This window comes from Mustela lutreola, chromosome 1, assembly GCF_030435805.1.
Source record: "Mustela lutreola isolate mMusLut2 chromosome 1, mMusLut2.pri, whole genome shotgun sequence".
Classification (NCBI taxonomy): domain Eukaryota; kingdom Metazoa; phylum Chordata; class Mammalia; order Carnivora; family Mustelidae; genus Mustela; species Mustela lutreola.
In genome coordinates, this window is record NC_081290.1 from 143,214,976 (window position 1) to 143,231,286 (window position 16,311).

Consider the following 16,311-nt stretch of genomic DNA (forward strand, 5'->3'; position numbering starts at 1 on the left):
TAAAAATGCATCTTTGGAAATGGACTTGGAGAAAGAGAACAAAAGCCTTTGCAGAATACTTGTCCTATGCTGTTGTTCCCCAAAAGATGCTTGTTCACCCAACAAGAGGCAGCACTGAGCAGAACTCTCGGGGTCCTCCCACCCGCTCGCCAGCTCTTCACCTAGGATGACAGGCAACATGGCGAGCTGTGAAACTCTAAATTCAAGTTTCCCAAGGGCCTGTGACGCTCCCTGGAAAGGCTGTCGGTAGGTACAGGAGACCCACCCCATAGGAAGCTACGAGCCGGGTGCTGGTGTCAAAAGTCTTGAGACAAGCATGCAGATGTAAGAGGGGCTGTGAGTTAGGAGAGGCTCTGATCAAGCACAGCGTGTGGAATACCAGAATTCTGCTTCAGGACTCCCCACAGTCTCAACTGGGTAAAGGGCAAAACTCTGAAGTGTGTCTCAAACTGTCAAATCAAACTGTCAAATAAAATGCAGACAAGAGCATCAGCTTTACTTTTTCCCCCTGCTGTTATTGACATTGTCACCCTATCGTTTTCTCACAGGAGCCTCAGACGCGGGGGTATGGGGTGGGGCGCTCGGGCCGGGAGAGGCCTAGGAGCGAAGGCAGGCAGGACAGTTCTGACTGGAAGTTACACAGCAGTTACCTGAGGATTCGGCCCCATGGCACTGATACCCACTTTCATGACTATTCGAATCTGTAGGAAACCAGGTTAGCGCCTCACCTACTCTCATTATGAATACTGGGGAGAATCCTTGGTGGTTCACCATTTTCCCCATAAAAACCATTTAAAACTGTTCCTAAGGGCAGGACACACAGACACAGAGTAGTGGTGAAGAGGATGAGGAAGACAACACAGAAGCATCGCAAGCTGCCCCCACACAACCATGCCCCAGGCCAGGTCCTCGCTTGGGTGAGGATTAGCATGACATCCCCATGGGGGCCTTCTTGCCACTGCTTTTGGGAACGAGCCCAAAATTCACAGGCCGGCTTTTTGGCCGTTGAGAATTGGTACCTCCAGAGACAAGCTTTACTGATTTCTCCTGTAGGTACTGAATGTGACAATGCCACTCAGCAGTTCCTCAGAGCTAACAACCTGCAGAGTTGTGTAGGGAACATGAGGTTAGACGGGCCCCTGCCAACATGCTCAAAATGACAACTGAACATACATGTAAACACGCAGCTTGCACAGTCACCACTGGAATTACAGATATACGAAGGGGTTGATCATTCACACAACCAGTTAAAGCTCAGAGGTTTGAAATGTGACTAGGGATCTCTTTCATCAGCAAGTAGAAACCTATCATTTGTAACCCCCAAGATACAGGTTTATTTAGAGGCTATTTAGAGGCTCTAAATATTATGACCCAGAATGGAGCCTACACTGGACCACAAGACAAAGGGCTGGATCATTCCAGAGCCTTGGTGGGCCACAGGCCTTCCACCATGACTCCTGGGTGGGCCCCGAGTCCACAGATGACCTAGGCAATGACGGTAAAATTCCCCTAAACCCGGACATGGTCCTGTAAAAGTCCTTCCTCTAGGAGACTATGAAGCTTAATTAACATAGTCATTAAATTTTGATTCTAAAAAACACTCTTCTTAAGGGTTTTCATTATGCGTCAATGGTTCCAATTTTTAATGTTTCATTTCTTTCTAAATTTCACAGAGGCTGCCCTCCAGTGGCATGCAACCAGGCCGTAACAGGCCATCCGTCCCCTCCATCAGTGCTCGCTCTCATAGGGGAACCACCTGAAAATACTCTCCTGCTGGTGAGTCAGTCAAGATGGTCCTTTTCCAAGTGTTTAAGCTGTAATTCTGTGACAGCTCTGACCTTCTCAGGCTTTCAGCAGAATGCTGCTAAAACACTAAGAAAACCACAACTCAAGAGGCCTTCTTCTCATGATGGTGGCACGGAGTGCCCCAAAGTCCTGCACCACAACAAGAGACCCAGCCCACAGGCTCAGGCTCTGTCTGGGGAAGGGAAGCGGGGAGGGAGCACGCTTTCTAGCAGGGGTGGAATAAGGGAGTTACAGGATGTCCGGAAGACTGCCACATGACAGACCACGAGTGGTGCTAAGGTGCCAGAAGCACCACCAAACATCCCACAGGGTTCTCTGTTCACAGCATCGGCGTGGGGGCTGGGGGGAGGGTCCCTCAAGCTTCTATCTGGTTCCAGAATCTTCTTAAGCAAACGTTCCTAGACTACAATGTGCCAGAGAAGAAGCCCCTGCTTTCCTTATAGTCGGGTAGAAAACAAGCTCAACCTTTCCAGAGGGTGACAGGCTTGTCCCGAGTTAGAAAGCTGGAACTACGGTGACAGCCCATCACTGGCTGTCAGGTGCCCAGCTGGCCCCGGGGATCCACTAACACCCAAGGTGATTGGATGGCCAAGCTGCTCACAGCTCAGGCCCCTGCCTCCTTAGAAATTCCAAGTCTGAAGCCACTCGTGTGAGGGGTGTGGGCAAAACAGAGCTCACCCCCCAACCCCCTGACACAGGGGCCTGGTCCCACAACAGTGGACCACAACAGTGTGGGAGACGCTCACAACCGGCTTTAAGGCCCGGCCTCGGCAAGGGGTCAGTTTTGGTTCAGCGAGTTAACAACACTTCTGGCTCAATTTTATTCTTTTTATTTTCCCTTTCACTAAATGTACCTTAATGTCACTTCCCTTACTTGAATGCCACTTTTGATTTATTGTGTTTATGGATTTAGATAAACTGCCTCAAAAACCTTTGAAAAGAAGGAAGGTCTGAAAAAATATGGGGATCATTGTTACTGACTTCTTGTAAAATCTAACCCTGAAAAAATTAATATTTTTTTACATTGTTCTGTACTTCTAAAAGCCACACAACACTGACTTCTTAAAGGGATTTAACTTTAGCTGTTTCTTATCCTGGGTCCCAAAGAATAATTCCTACCTCACAGAGTATTTCTGAAGCCTCGAATAGGCAGGGAGTTACCTCCTTAGTCTGTAAACCCACCCAGGCTTGGGAACCCCTCTCCGGACCACACAGGGATGAGAACAGAAGCAGCGGCCAGGGAGGGCGCTGAGCCTGGAGGGAGAGGCCGGGGGCTCCTCGGCACCCGGGCCCATCCGACTGGCCTGGCTGGTCCTGCACAAACCCCTCCCCAGGACTCCAGGCCCAGGAGTCAGCTAGATGGGGGCTCTCCATGTGCCAAGCCAATCCTGAAGCGAAAAGAAGAACATGGAAGGTGCCACCTTCCATGAAAGGGAAAAAGCCCTTGGCTATCCACTTCTAAAGACTCAAGGTCAGCTGAGCAGTCAGGCCAGACACTGCCGCTTTCCAAGAACAGAACAGGGTGCCCTTCCACTTACCATGATAACCGAGACCCCGGTGGTGGTGCTGTTCTGTTTGGGGAGCGCATTATTAAAGTGCTGTTTGAGTTTACCTGTTACTTCAGCTTGCATATTATTCTCCTGGGAGGCATCATCCTGCAGGAAAGAAAAGAATCAAATATGATGATTTCTGACTCTCAGATCTAAGTTGTGTTTTCCTCAGTAGTCACCCCCACCCCACCATCTCTTCCTGAGAGGGCCCACCTTTACCACAGGGTTAGGGGAACATGACCTTCTAAAAATACTGCTGTGTAGCAGTCCTCTGTCCTCAGAAAGACCCCAGGCCATCTGCTCTGTTCCGTAAGCCTACAGTAGGCTGAGGAGAGAGCACCAGTCTCCAAGAGCACAAAAGAGGACACTCTTTAGGCTTCTGAGACTCTCCCCACAAAGCATAAATCCCACAGAATTTAGTATAGATCCCTCCCACTGTAACAACAATATTAATGAAAAGTTTATTATTTTAATCAAGAATTCTGTCACTTGTAAGTCTCAGCTGCTCATAAAGAAATGTGGAATCTCAGCCAATCGGGTTGAGACCCAAGTCCCTTGGCAGGATCCAAGAGGCCAAAGCCTGATGTCAGGATGTGAGGGACCACAGAGATGGCGGAGGGGCCCAGGGATCCACCCCGCCCCAACAAGCTGTCCAAAGCCCTTGGCTGCACACATTAACCACACTCTCTCAGAGCCTCTGGGAGTAAAGAAAATGCAGACTCTCCCACCAGCACCATTTCATGGATCACATTTACCCTAGACCCAGAGGCACCACCCACCCCAAAAGATTTCTGGTTGACATCATGCCCCCTCCACCCAGCTGCAGGAAGGGGCTGTGTCTCAGCCTGCCTACCCACAGCAGGAGGTGTCCTGCGGCTCTCGTGTGAGCACATGCCATAAAGACGTAGGAATCAGGGTCTGAAACACACTCGTCCCCAGGCAAATCCTAAAATCTCTCAAACCCCAGAAGCACAGAAGGCAAAAGGTGAAAGGCTCTGAAGAGAGCATTCCGACCAACTCTTTCATTTTGCACACGTTGAAGGTGAGGGCCAGAAAGGGACAGTAACTTGCCAAGGCCAAATACTCCGAGATCCTCATGCCAACTGCTTTCTCGCAGAGAGCTACCTGCACACTACTTGCTCATGAGAGAAAACAGCCCGTTCATCTGTCGTGGGACTTGGAGGCAGGGCTCGGCATGCACACCGATGGTTACAGAACTTACAGATGTTCCTTCCCTGAGAACGTGGGTACTTACTGACACCCAGGGGTGGCTCAGGATTTCTCCCGCAGTACACCGAGCTTCGACGTTTACCTGAAGCATCTGACTGATTAATTCCTGGAAAAAGAAGACCACAGAGGAGACGACGTGGGGGATTCCAGCATAAACAGGGATCTGAGTTTGCACCATGTACTTCAAAGAACCAGCCAACACAGCTGCTCAGCCATTTCAACATCAAAGCTATTATCACCTACACCTCTGCTGTCTACCAGGCAGTTACACAGACACGGCTGCAGCAGCACAAAAAAAGAGAAGGTCTCTCCTGGGTCTACATTAAACCAAGATGTTCTCTCCTAAAAGTTCTGGTGATTATCATCATTCCACAATTTAAAACCCACAGTATCGTTCCTTTTGGCAAGTTGGCTTGTCTTGTTCCCACATTCTGATGGCTGTCCAATATATATTTCTTAAAGAAATGAAAGAATGAATGTTTAGGGCTTAGAGAAACATAGGAGGGTGGCGGGGCAAACTGGGAAGTCAGCCAGTCCAGCGTTCAGAATTTGCTTAAGAGTTTCAAGACAATTATCATGTGCTCTCACTGATATGTGGAATTTAAGAAACAAGGGACAGGATCATAGGGGAAGAGAGGAAAAAAATGAAACAAGATGAAACCAGAGAGGGAGAAAAACCACAAGAGATTGTAATCTCAGGAAACAAACTGAGGGTTGCTGGAGGGGAGTGGTGGGGGCGGGATGGGTGTAACCGGGGGATGGTCACTGGGGAGGCACATGATATAATGAACACTGGGTGTTATGTAAGACTGATGAATCACAGACCTGTACCCCCGAAACAAATTAATACATTATATGTTAATTTTTTAAAAATCTTTTAAAAAGTTTCAGAGACTATACTGTGAAATGAACTTAAAGAAGAAACACACACAATAAAATTTAAGACAAAACCTGGAGCTCACTCCCAAGAGCTGCAAAAGCCCCACACAACAGAGGAGGGCCGGTCGACAGAAAGCAACCCACAGCAACAAACCCATATGGGTACCTTTGCTGAGTCTGTGATGTTATCCCAGTAGGGGGCTGGAAACTCCAGCTTCCCAGCCAAGATCTGGTCGAAAAGATCCTCCTGAAGATTGTTCTCACTAAGTCAGTGACAAAGAATGGGAGAGAAACCAAAGTCGTCGTCATACAGTTTTTCAACAAAATGGTCACAATAAGAGTGGGGAGAGGAGTCCAATCTCTCAACTTCACTTGTTATGACCCATTTTTTCCTTTCAGACAATGTGCTAAAGAACGTTTCCATAGGCCTAAGTATCAGGGAGAGAGAGTACCCAAGACCCAAGGAGTCTGTTCAGTGAGTACAGTTTCAGCTTGGGAAGACAAAGTAATTTTGGAGACGAACAGTGGTGATGGTTTCACAATACTGTGAATGTACCTATGCCACTAAAGCTGTACATTTAAAAATGGTTAAAATGGCAAATTTTAGATTGTATATATTGTGCCAAATAAAGGAAGGACTCAAGAAAAAATGGAATCCACAAATAATCTCAATTCTTATTTCAGGAAAAAAAAAAAAAAAAAAAACCCAAACACTTCAGCATCTGCCCTCATTTAATCTCTCGAGGCAATCAGAGTGGAAAAGTAGCAAATCCGAGTCAGATCTTGCCCTTCCCATGTGCTTTTCCAATAAAACAGCGAAGATCAGTGCAACAGCCGAGAGATGAAAAAGGTATGAGGAGTCCAGAATCTGAATACAATATTCACGACATAATGAGCTCCCCACCGGAACTCGACTTTCACTGAAGCTCCACCTGAAAAAAAGAGCCCATCCAAGAACGGCAACTGGGGCTGCCACAGGCTGAGGCGGCCGGACCTTGCAGATACCTCCCGGCGGGCATCAGTCCTCACAGGGGCTCTTGCACACACAGCAGTGCCTAATGAATGAATGAGGACCTGGCCTGCGACGGAAGAAGCGCGGATATGTGCAAACACTACTGGAAACACTTTGGGAAGCTGGATATCCCCAAACTCACAGAAAACAGAGCTCCAGAGCCACCTCCCGGCCCCCCGGCCCCCTCCCCCATGGATTCATCAGGTGCCTCGAGAAAACAAAGTCATTAGCTTTTTAGGCCATTACCAAGCCTTACTGGAAAACTCAGGCTGGGCTATTAGAGTCCAAATCCAGGATTGGACGCTCAGTTTCAGCTGGAAAGTGTGCAACCTCTCTCTTTGGAGCAGCCAACAGGGCCCTGAGGCGTGTTGCTCAGCGTACTCACACAGGACCCTCCCCAGTCTCCACCACATAAGCCCAGTCATGCTAATTGCCCTCTCGGAGTAAGTGGCTGTGGTGTCCGTAGAAGTTAATTGTGCAGGGCAGTGCCTAGCGACAAATTCTGGGGCTGCCTGATGATGGGATGATTCCCACTCCTGTTCAGTGAACAAGGGTATAGGCAAATCTCATTTTATCTGGGCTTCACTTTACTGCCCTTTGCAGATCATCTCTGTTTTACACAATGAGGGTTTATGGCAGCCCTGCGTTGAGTGCGTCCATCCGTACCACTTTCTAATGGCGTTTGCTCACTTTGTGTCTCTATGTCACATTTTGGTAACTCTCGCAATATTTCACACTGTTTCATTATTACTCTGTTAAGTGATCTGTGCTCATCGACTACAACCTGCTAAAGCTCAAATGATGGTTAGCGTTTTTTAGCAATAAATTATTTTTATTTTAATATTATTATTGTTGTTGTTGTTATTTTAAAGTAGGCTCTATGCCCAGCCTGGGGCTTGAACTCATGACCCCTGAGATCAAGAGTCGTAATCTCTACCATCTGAGCCAGCCAGCCAGCCAGCCAGGTACCCCTGTTTTTTTTTTTTTAAACAAAGCATTTTTAAATTAAGGTATATGACTCGTTTTTTTAGACATAATGCTATTGCACACTATTTAATAGATTACAGTACAGTGTAAACATAACCTTTATATGCACTGGGAATCCAGAAAATTCATTGGACTCGCTTTACTGTGGTGTTTGTTTTATTGCGGTGTCCTGGGACTGCTCTCGAAACATCTCCACGCATGCCTGCAGAGTCGGTGAGCTTTGTGAACATCTGTGACCTCTCCCCAAGCCCAGCTGAACTGACCTCTGTCAGTCCATGAAGTCTGGGTCAAGAGGCACAATGAGGAGAAGTCAAGCCAGACAGCCCGGTGAGGCAAGAGATCCCCACTGCTGTCCTGGGAGGTGCTTGTCTATGACGGCACCACAGACTATTTCTTTCTAAGTGTCTATGTGTTTTCTTTTTTACTGTTATTTCCTTAGTGACTGAACTCAGCTCGAGTCTCCTTCCAGATGAGTGAAGGAGGCACAGAACACAATGAGGTTTTACAGACATCTTTAGGAGACTAGAGGACCCCAGGAGACAATGTTAGAAAAAGATGTTAAAAATCACCCATCTCCAGAACTGTTCCTTTTAGCCGTCCCTATTACTCATCTCCCTTTTATTTTCTGGAATACCAAACAGCTTATGTTTTATTAATATAGATGTCTTTTATTTTGTTAGTATACAGCTAAAAAGTTGGAAAGGTACCTGCAGCAAGTCACCTAGGTGCTTGGCAAAATAGTCTGAGTCAACAAACACAAGCCTACAGGGTCTTGACAATTAGAAGGCACCTTTTAGGATCCACAGTGAGAAATGCAAGTGCTTTGAGAACTTCAGACCACCCCTCACTAGAAGAACAGAAAGCTAATTTATCCTTCGAAATAGTCACATAGTAAAAGTCACTCCGATGAAATCTACACTGCACTTATTAACACATTTATACTCCACAGTCTGGCTGAGATGCTTTCAGGGCACTTTTAAATCCTAAAACAATAGAGCCCATGGACCAAGGTGCAGCATGTTTAAAATGTACAGTAAGAAAAACCTTGAAAACAATAAGTCTGAGCACACTCTCTCTTTTCAATGGCAAATTGTTAAAGGTCCTATGATGTTACTTGAAATGTTATAAACTATCTCACAAAGGATGTTCATACAATTCACTTATTGGGGAATGAGTGTATATTTCAGAAAAAACAATATTATCAGTACAGTTATGCAAATATCACTTTATGTCAGGGGCCCCAAGAACAGACTTTCTTGGGCTGCAGCTAACCTCATGGTTGCAGGACCAGCTTCTGAATATAAGTCAGCAGCTTTTGTAACCAGCTTGACTGCTTTGATTAGCTAGACTTACCTCCAGTTCCCACAAAAAAGCTGCTGTCCACTGAGCAACCAGTCACAAGTGACACATACTGTTCAATCTCAGTGTCGCTTTTGTTAAAAAGTAAAAAGCAAAATCAAATAAAAAAAACTTGTAGACTGCCCTGGTGCGTGGAAACACTAGAGGGAGTTGTGAGCACACATTCCTCTAAACTGATCCCTGATAACCCTTTCCCAGCTGACGCCAAGGTGGGTTAACCTAGGAAGGCACCCCTGCTATAATTGGCCCCATGATAATGTGCCATCAAAACACACTGCCCCCTGGACTTGACTAGTTCCTCAAACAGGTCAGTGCCCAAACCAGCCAGAATCTAATGGAACTGTAAATGTAAAATAGCCACAAATCATTCCACTCCATGAACAGACCTGGTTAAATCTTCTCTCACATTTACTCTAGACTCAGGAGTGTAACTTCATTTGGTCCATGGGACATCAATCAGCAAAGTGAGTCAAGGGGCACCTGGGTGGTTCAGTGGGTTAAGCCTCTGCTTTGGGCTCAGACTGTGATCTCAGGGTCCTGGGATTGAGCCCTGAATCAGGCTCTCTGCTCAGCAGGGAGCCTGCTGCCCCCTCTCCCCACTCCGCCTGTTTCTCTGCCTACTTGTGATCTCTCTTTGCCAAGTAAATAAAATCTCTAAAAAAAAAAAAAAGTGAATCAAGCAGAGACTTGGAAAATGGTTGGGCAAATGAACTTGCCTTCTCTTTGGCCGCTTTTGGGAATCCTATAAAGCCACCATCATGTGAAACCAAGGCTAAGCCACTGAACGCTGAAGGACACTTGACAGAATCTTATCTATGGCTCCTGCTGACACTGAGCCAACTACCAGGCACATGAATGCTGCCACATGGAGCTTCCACGTCCCAGCTGGCCAGCCCAGACAGGAAGAATGGCCCAGTCAGTCCACGGAACTGACAGCTCTAACTTTTAGAGTGGTTTGTTAGTTAGCAAAAGCTGACTGCTAAGGTCTTCCCACCTGTAGACACCCAACCCTAGCCACAAGGACAAGGTCCCACTCAAATCTCTCTTTCATTTAACCTTCCCAGCCTCAAAGGAGCAGGTCTTCATGTGTTTCGTGTATTCTTCTTGTTCAATATTCTGGTGATGGGCATCTTTACACCATAAGGCTCTCAGAAGTAGAGACTGACATCTCTGTGTCCTCACTGTTGTGTCTACTGTAATGTCAGCGAAAAAGAAAACCGCTCAATTCATTTGAAAACTGACCATTTAAAAAGGATACACCTTCCAACTTCCCTGTGTGTTTCAAAGCTTTATAATAAAATGTTGGGGAGGGGCAATGAATTCAACCTGCTGAACTTACTGACCTAACACCACACCATAACTATGACATCAGAGAATGTGCATTGTTTGCCACATGATTCCCGACACTTAGAACAGTGTCTGGCACACAGCGGCTACTCAACAGTAGTTGTAAAATGAACAAAATGGAGGATGAAAATGAAGAGAAAGAGAGCTCAAGAAAACTCAGAAGAAAAGTATACTTGCATCATGAGTTGGAACTTCTGCTTCCAAAGCATTCATTTGCTCCAAAGAAGAAGATGGAACAGACCAAAAGAGGCGCTCTGGTCAAAGCCCTGCACTCCCTTCGTGTACACCCTGCTGGGGAACTGAGTGTGTCCTGGGCCATCTGTTCCACACTCTGACACCTCTGTGTGGCCATCTCTGCCCTGCCACCTGGTGAGATATGTGGTTACCAAGAGTAGGTCTGTTGGTTCCAAGGCCTATTTATGCTGAAAGCGTTTGTAATTCTACTTCATTAAATATTATGTAAACCGTGAGATTAATTTTAAAAGAAAGAATTCACTGTTTCTATGAGTCTATGAGAACTAAGTTGACCATTTGGGAAAGTGAGTTGTTTAAAAAAAAAAAAAAAAAGACCTGCTGTCAAATGAAGTAGGAGAAATAACTATTAAGACCTGGAAAAAGTTCTGTTTACCTAGAAGGATCAGATTGCTTCACTAGCATCTTTAAATCTTACTATCCTTGAAAAAGACTGAGAATGGAAATTGTAGACATTGGACGATGGGTGTGTTTTACAGAAGAATGCCCATAAGAAACTCAAAGGGCCATACACCATGCAAAGGCCTTGGCCTCACATCAAAAGTGTGGTCAAGGAATATCCAGTAATAGGTTGTAAATTAAGATAAAAAGTGAAAGGTATGTTTATGTAATTTTTAACTGACATTTTTATTGACCACTTTCTGGTCCTGATTGCCAGGATGAGGCTGCCTGCTGATCAAAGGGAGAGAGTTTACAATTCAAATATTATTACTCAAAGAGCCACTGACCTCCGGAATGGTGGGAACCCACAGAGAAGTATGTATGTAATCACGCCTGCTGCCCAAATGTCCACCTTCAGGCCATAGCTGGGAAAACAAAGTGGGTGGAGGAGAAGAAATAAAGACATTACTCCCAAGGACCCTCCACATTACTGGAGTACTTGCTTCTTTGTTAGGAAAAAGGAATTTCTCAGTGTCAAAGCACTCATTTCACGTAGAGGAATTAACTGCCCTTTGGACAGAGGCATCTACTCTTCTCCCAACCTAACTGCAATCTTGGGGACTACTGGCCTCGGGACAAAAGTCCAAGCCTCTGGCTCCTGGATACAGAAGCACAAACCTGAGTTCCCGAGATCACAGTCACAATGCAGGTAACAGCCTCTCCCACCCCCCACCTTCCCAGGAGGCCCGTGAATACACAGCAGCTGGGGTGGCAGCACATACCTTCTTCCACCAAAGTGAAAGTACCAACCAAAGCTACCAGGAGTCTTACCCAGTTTCAGCAATTATTTCTGGAGCCACATAAGTCGGTGTGCCACAGACTGTATATAAAGGACCTTCTACCACAGTGGCCAGCCCAAAATCTCCTAGTTTCAAGGACTTGGTTCCGTCGGGATATTCACACACCTGGAACAGAAACCAGCCAACAGTCAGTAGCTCCTTTTCTCAGCGATTCTGAAAGGGCCTTTGGAATTAGATAGAAACAACACAGATACATGTATTTATCAACTTAAAAAAAAAAATCCCTGAGATAATAACACCATGATTTATTTTTGATGCTTTAAACTCTGAATTTTTTCTTTAGAAATTTTGCACGATTGTGTGAAATCAGAAAGACAGTACCTTCCATCTTCGCTAAAGCTCCTTACCTAGGAGTATAATAAGTATGTGTGCCTGCGGACACAACAGCTGGGGTGCAGGAAGCTGCTTACCCAACATGGCCAGAGAGGCCTCTAAGCTCAGAAACGGGAACTGACCTTTGTTGCATGTTTGCTGTGTGTGAGGTACTTGAGAGTCTCGGAAATGCTGTTTACCGTGCCCACTAAAACACTTCCATGTTTAGCTTAGAACATGAAATCTGGACTTGTTTTTGGGACAGTCAATGGCAAACATAAATATTTCATAGGGAAAAATTTTATAAATTTAGAAAGAAAATAAACTTTGGGAACAGACGGCCTGAACTTAAATCACCAACCACCCCACCTGCTTCCTGGTTGCGTGACCTTCATGAGCCACTCCCTGAACATGTTTCTTCACCTGGGAGACATGAGAACAGCCCCTGACCCCTGGGGTTGGTGTGAGGAGACCAAGCTTGGATCAGGGTTCAGTGAATGAGCCCCTTCCTTCCTTTTCCCAGAAGGTCTGGCTGATAAGATCAAATAAATATCATATTGCAAACGGTTTAAAAATGCTGGTAAAGGGGCGCCTGGGTGGCTCAGTGGGTTAAGCCTCTGCCTTCGGCTTGGGTCATGATCCCAGGGTCCTGGGATTGAGCCCCGCGTCCGGCTCTCTGCTCAGCAGGGAGCCTGCCTCCTCCTCCTCCTCTCTCTCTGCCTGCCTCTCTGCCTACTTGCGGTCTGTCTGTCAAATAAATAAAAATCTTAAAAAAAAAATGCTGGTAAAGATGTGAACGCTCTTTGTTTACATGGGAAGCAATCTTTCTAGAAAACATTTAAGCAACATGTAAATTTCTTAAAAATTATTTCTAACCCTTGCTTTTAAGACCCAACCCTAAGGGAATAGAGATGAACCCAAAGGTTACACACAATGCCACCAATCTAGAATTTATCTATGTTTTCAAAAATTGGAAAGAACATGAACAATGAACAAGACAAGGACTTCATAAATTATGGTACATTCCTATAATAAAATACACTCACTAGTAAGCACATTTCAACGAAGTACTAATCCTATGGAAAATATTCACTATATTACAGAAGAAAAGAATATTCAAAATTATATATTCAGTATAATACACCAAAATAGTCAATTTATTTCTAGGTGGTAGCACTGCAGTTTCCTTCAGCTTTCTTCTTTACAGACTTTTCACTAGTTCCAAAACCCTTATAATGAACATATATTGGTTCTATAATCAGAAAAAATTAATTTTATTTATAAGCAAACTTTCCTTATGAGATCAAAATCTGAAAGCTACATGCTAAATAGATGGTTTTTAGATTTAACTGCATGAACTTTAACATCCTTGTCTACTCATCTTGAGATGAATTATCTTGAGAATGGTGAATTTCAGAATACAGAGATCTAATCTGTACTAATGTAATGTCATTCTCTACTTTTATATTTTTGTTCTATTTAGTTTGCTTTTCCTCATATTTTATGATGAACTGAACCAGATCCTCACTCAAATCATTTCTTACTAAAAGATGAACAATTTAGAAAATTATGTTTTTTCAAGATAAGCATGTTAAGAACATTCTCCATGAGTCTGATACTTAATGAGGGGAAGTGATTTACAGAGACATCATGAAAAAGCATCAAAATCAGGGCTCCCCCATGTCACCAATACCCAAACTGTAGAGGCATTTAAAAAGTGTGACACTGACATTCCTTACCTGGGATGTCCTCATCAGCTTAAGAAGAATGTGTTTCACCTTAGCGTTTTAGTAAGTGCTTTCACAATTATGTACTAAGTATACATCCCCAGCACACGTCTTTATGACTTTCAAGTTTCAGGGGAGTAATGGTGAGGCTGTTGAGTCCCTCAGAGATATTTATCATTCTGAGTCCGCCACAACTCAGCAGAGGCATATTCTAAGCTACTAATGATTTAGCCTAAAGCAAGAGAAACCAGGTTCTCAGTCATGCCAGGGTCTTAGGACGACTTTCCATCCATTATGTTTAATGTAAACATTAACGAGAACAATCTGATATAGAGAATTACAGTTAGAATTTATGATGCATTTACTGAAACCCAGACTTCAGAAATTCCCCCAAGTAACTGCAGTGATAAGAACATTCTAAGCAACATTATAATTTTCAATGCCTGTATCATGGAAGCAAAAAAAAAAAGTTTCATTAATGTCATTGTGATTTTGTTTTTACAAGTTTAAAATACACTCATTAGGTACATTTTTTTGAAAAATAGTGTTTACTTTAGACACGTAATTTACAGATGCCTAGGGGTATTTGAGGGTTGTTGTCAGACACTCAGAAGTCCCCAAAGCCCCGTTTCTCATATTGCCTATAAGGAATTCAGAGTCAGACGCAGGACCATAAATAGAAAGGTACTGGGCAGTTCATAATCACTGAATTATGTCTGGGCAAGTGGCACTCCTTGGCTAAACATCAAAAGAGAAGTGTCATAAGGAGCAGACAAGCCCGAAATAATACTTCATCTGATTCATCACTTCCCAACATGAGACCCAGAGGCAAATATGTGAAAGATAATATGAGTTCATTTCAGAATCTTAGCTGGAGATGCTCTTCAAAGCAGGAATATTTATCAATCTATACATATAGATGCACATTCGTGACACCGCTTTAAAAGACCGGCACTGACATACACACATATGGCATTGCTTTAAGAGACCGATTTGAAGAAAGAGCCGAACGAGTGCGTACAGGGGCTCCAAAGGCCTTCTGTTCTGGCAGAGTCCTCCTTTCTCTCCCCAGCCACTGACATCTCCCAGAACCAGAGAGATTCCAATGCTTTTCCCACACATGATCTCACTGGACCAGAGTCCAGACAGAGTCACCCCCCTGGGTGAACAGGAAAATAACTCTTGCCTCTGTTTTACAGATGGGGAAACTGAGGCACAGAGAACTCAAGTCACAAGCAGCTATCAAGTGGGGGTTCCAAACAGTACCTTTGCCCCCTCATGGCACCATCCTGCACCAGCTCTAGGTCTAAACGCAAGACAGTGGGCCTGGAAGAAGCCTGCCGGCAGCCTGCACCCACACACAGATGCTGAGAGAGTCTTAACCATCATGACCGGGACACCAGCCCTGCGGTGCTCAAATGCCCCACCACACACGGAAGAGATGCTCTGTCAGAGGCTGCGTTCAGAATGCAAAAGCTGAAGATGTGAGGAATGCAGATCCCACATACAAAGCGAACGCTACGTGTTCTCTAAATAAAACGTCAACATAATGATTTAGAAGGGCTTCAAATATGAGAAACCAAACGTCTTCTCTCCCCGGTCTCCAGAACTCCTGGAAAAGCAGAATTTATCACTGGTCTCCCATAGTTAAGTCTGACAGGGCACCACCGGGCTGTAACTCACGGCATTAATGGCCACTCCCGTGCTCCCTGACACGGCGACCCATACGTCTCTACTGGCAGGGTTTTAAATTATGACGCTGCTCCCGGAGAAGGGGATGCAAATCAGATGTGTGAATGCTTTGGTGCTTAACAACGGAATTTGCTTTTAGGGTAGGAAGAGGCTGACAGTCACTCTGTGTATTTACTTTCAGTGCCTCAATGGCACTTTCTCATCCTGAGGCAATAATGCCATCCTGCTGACTAACTGTAGAATCTGCAGAGTGATCTAATTAAGTTCTCAACAGCAGGCTTATATTTTACTTAGAGCTGTGCAGCTAAGGGCTTCCAAAGCCTGACCCTTTTCTATCACACTTTAGCCTTATCCAGACATCCATTTTATCATCTTCTTCCTTCTCTTCCCCTTTGGGTAGCAAAGTGGGGTCACAGCAGGTCTTGAAGACAGGGTGAAGACTCGTCTGAGGCAAGTTAGACAGGATGAGGAAGTTGGTTCCAATTTTCTGGTTATATTCTAAGACAGTTCATGTTGGAGACCCTGGTCCCCATCATGTGGCACGAGAAAGGGAGGCAGGATCAGACTCTGAGATGTTCTGTACATTGTGAGTGGAAAACAGAAGAAAAGGGAAGTAAGAATGGAATTGACATTCTGGGAAACAGACCCTCCCTAGCTTACAGCCAGTTCGCCAAGGCCTCAGTCACCTTTCTCCCAGGCTTCAGCCATCAGAGCTGCAGTGTGAGCTGGCTGCACAGTAACCTATTGTCCTTAGGGACCCGTGGCTCTGTATTTCCAGAAAATGTCAGAAACCACAGCCACCAGGGTGAAGTGGGCCAGGGATAGCAGGGAGAAACAAAGGAGGCATCCTCATTAATACCAAGGCATTGACATCTGGCCACAGCCAGACAAAGCCTTGTTACCTTTGCTTGTGGAGC

General features: G+C 45.1%; 1 protein-coding gene across 7 annotated transcripts in view; it reads right to left on the reverse strand.

The window, feature by feature from the left end:
• The window catches only part of DCLK2 (doublecortin like kinase 2), a 155,984-nt gene that overhangs the window by 7,428 nt on the left and 132,245 nt on the right, over window positions 1-16,311 (reverse strand). For 4 of the 7 annotated variants that reach the window (XM_059175693.1, XM_059175682.1, XM_059175675.1 and 1 more), the window contains 5 exons: window positions 11,635-11,768; window positions 11,151-11,228; window positions 5,632-5,728; window positions 4,612-4,692; window positions 3,345-3,461 (listed from right to left, as the gene is read on the reverse strand). In XM_059175693.1, coding sequence (XP_059031676.1) covers window positions 3,345-3,461; window positions 4,612-4,692; window positions 5,632-5,728; window positions 11,151-11,228; window positions 11,635-11,768 — 507 coding nt within the window. Of the gene's footprint in view, window positions 1-379; window positions 463-1,019; window positions 1,101-3,344; window positions 3,462-4,611; window positions 4,693-5,631; window positions 5,729-11,150; window positions 11,229-11,634; window positions 11,769-16,311 lie in introns of all 7 variants that reach the window. The other 3 variants (XR_009354092.1, XR_009354091.1, XM_059175704.1) reach the window with 2 other exon arrangements.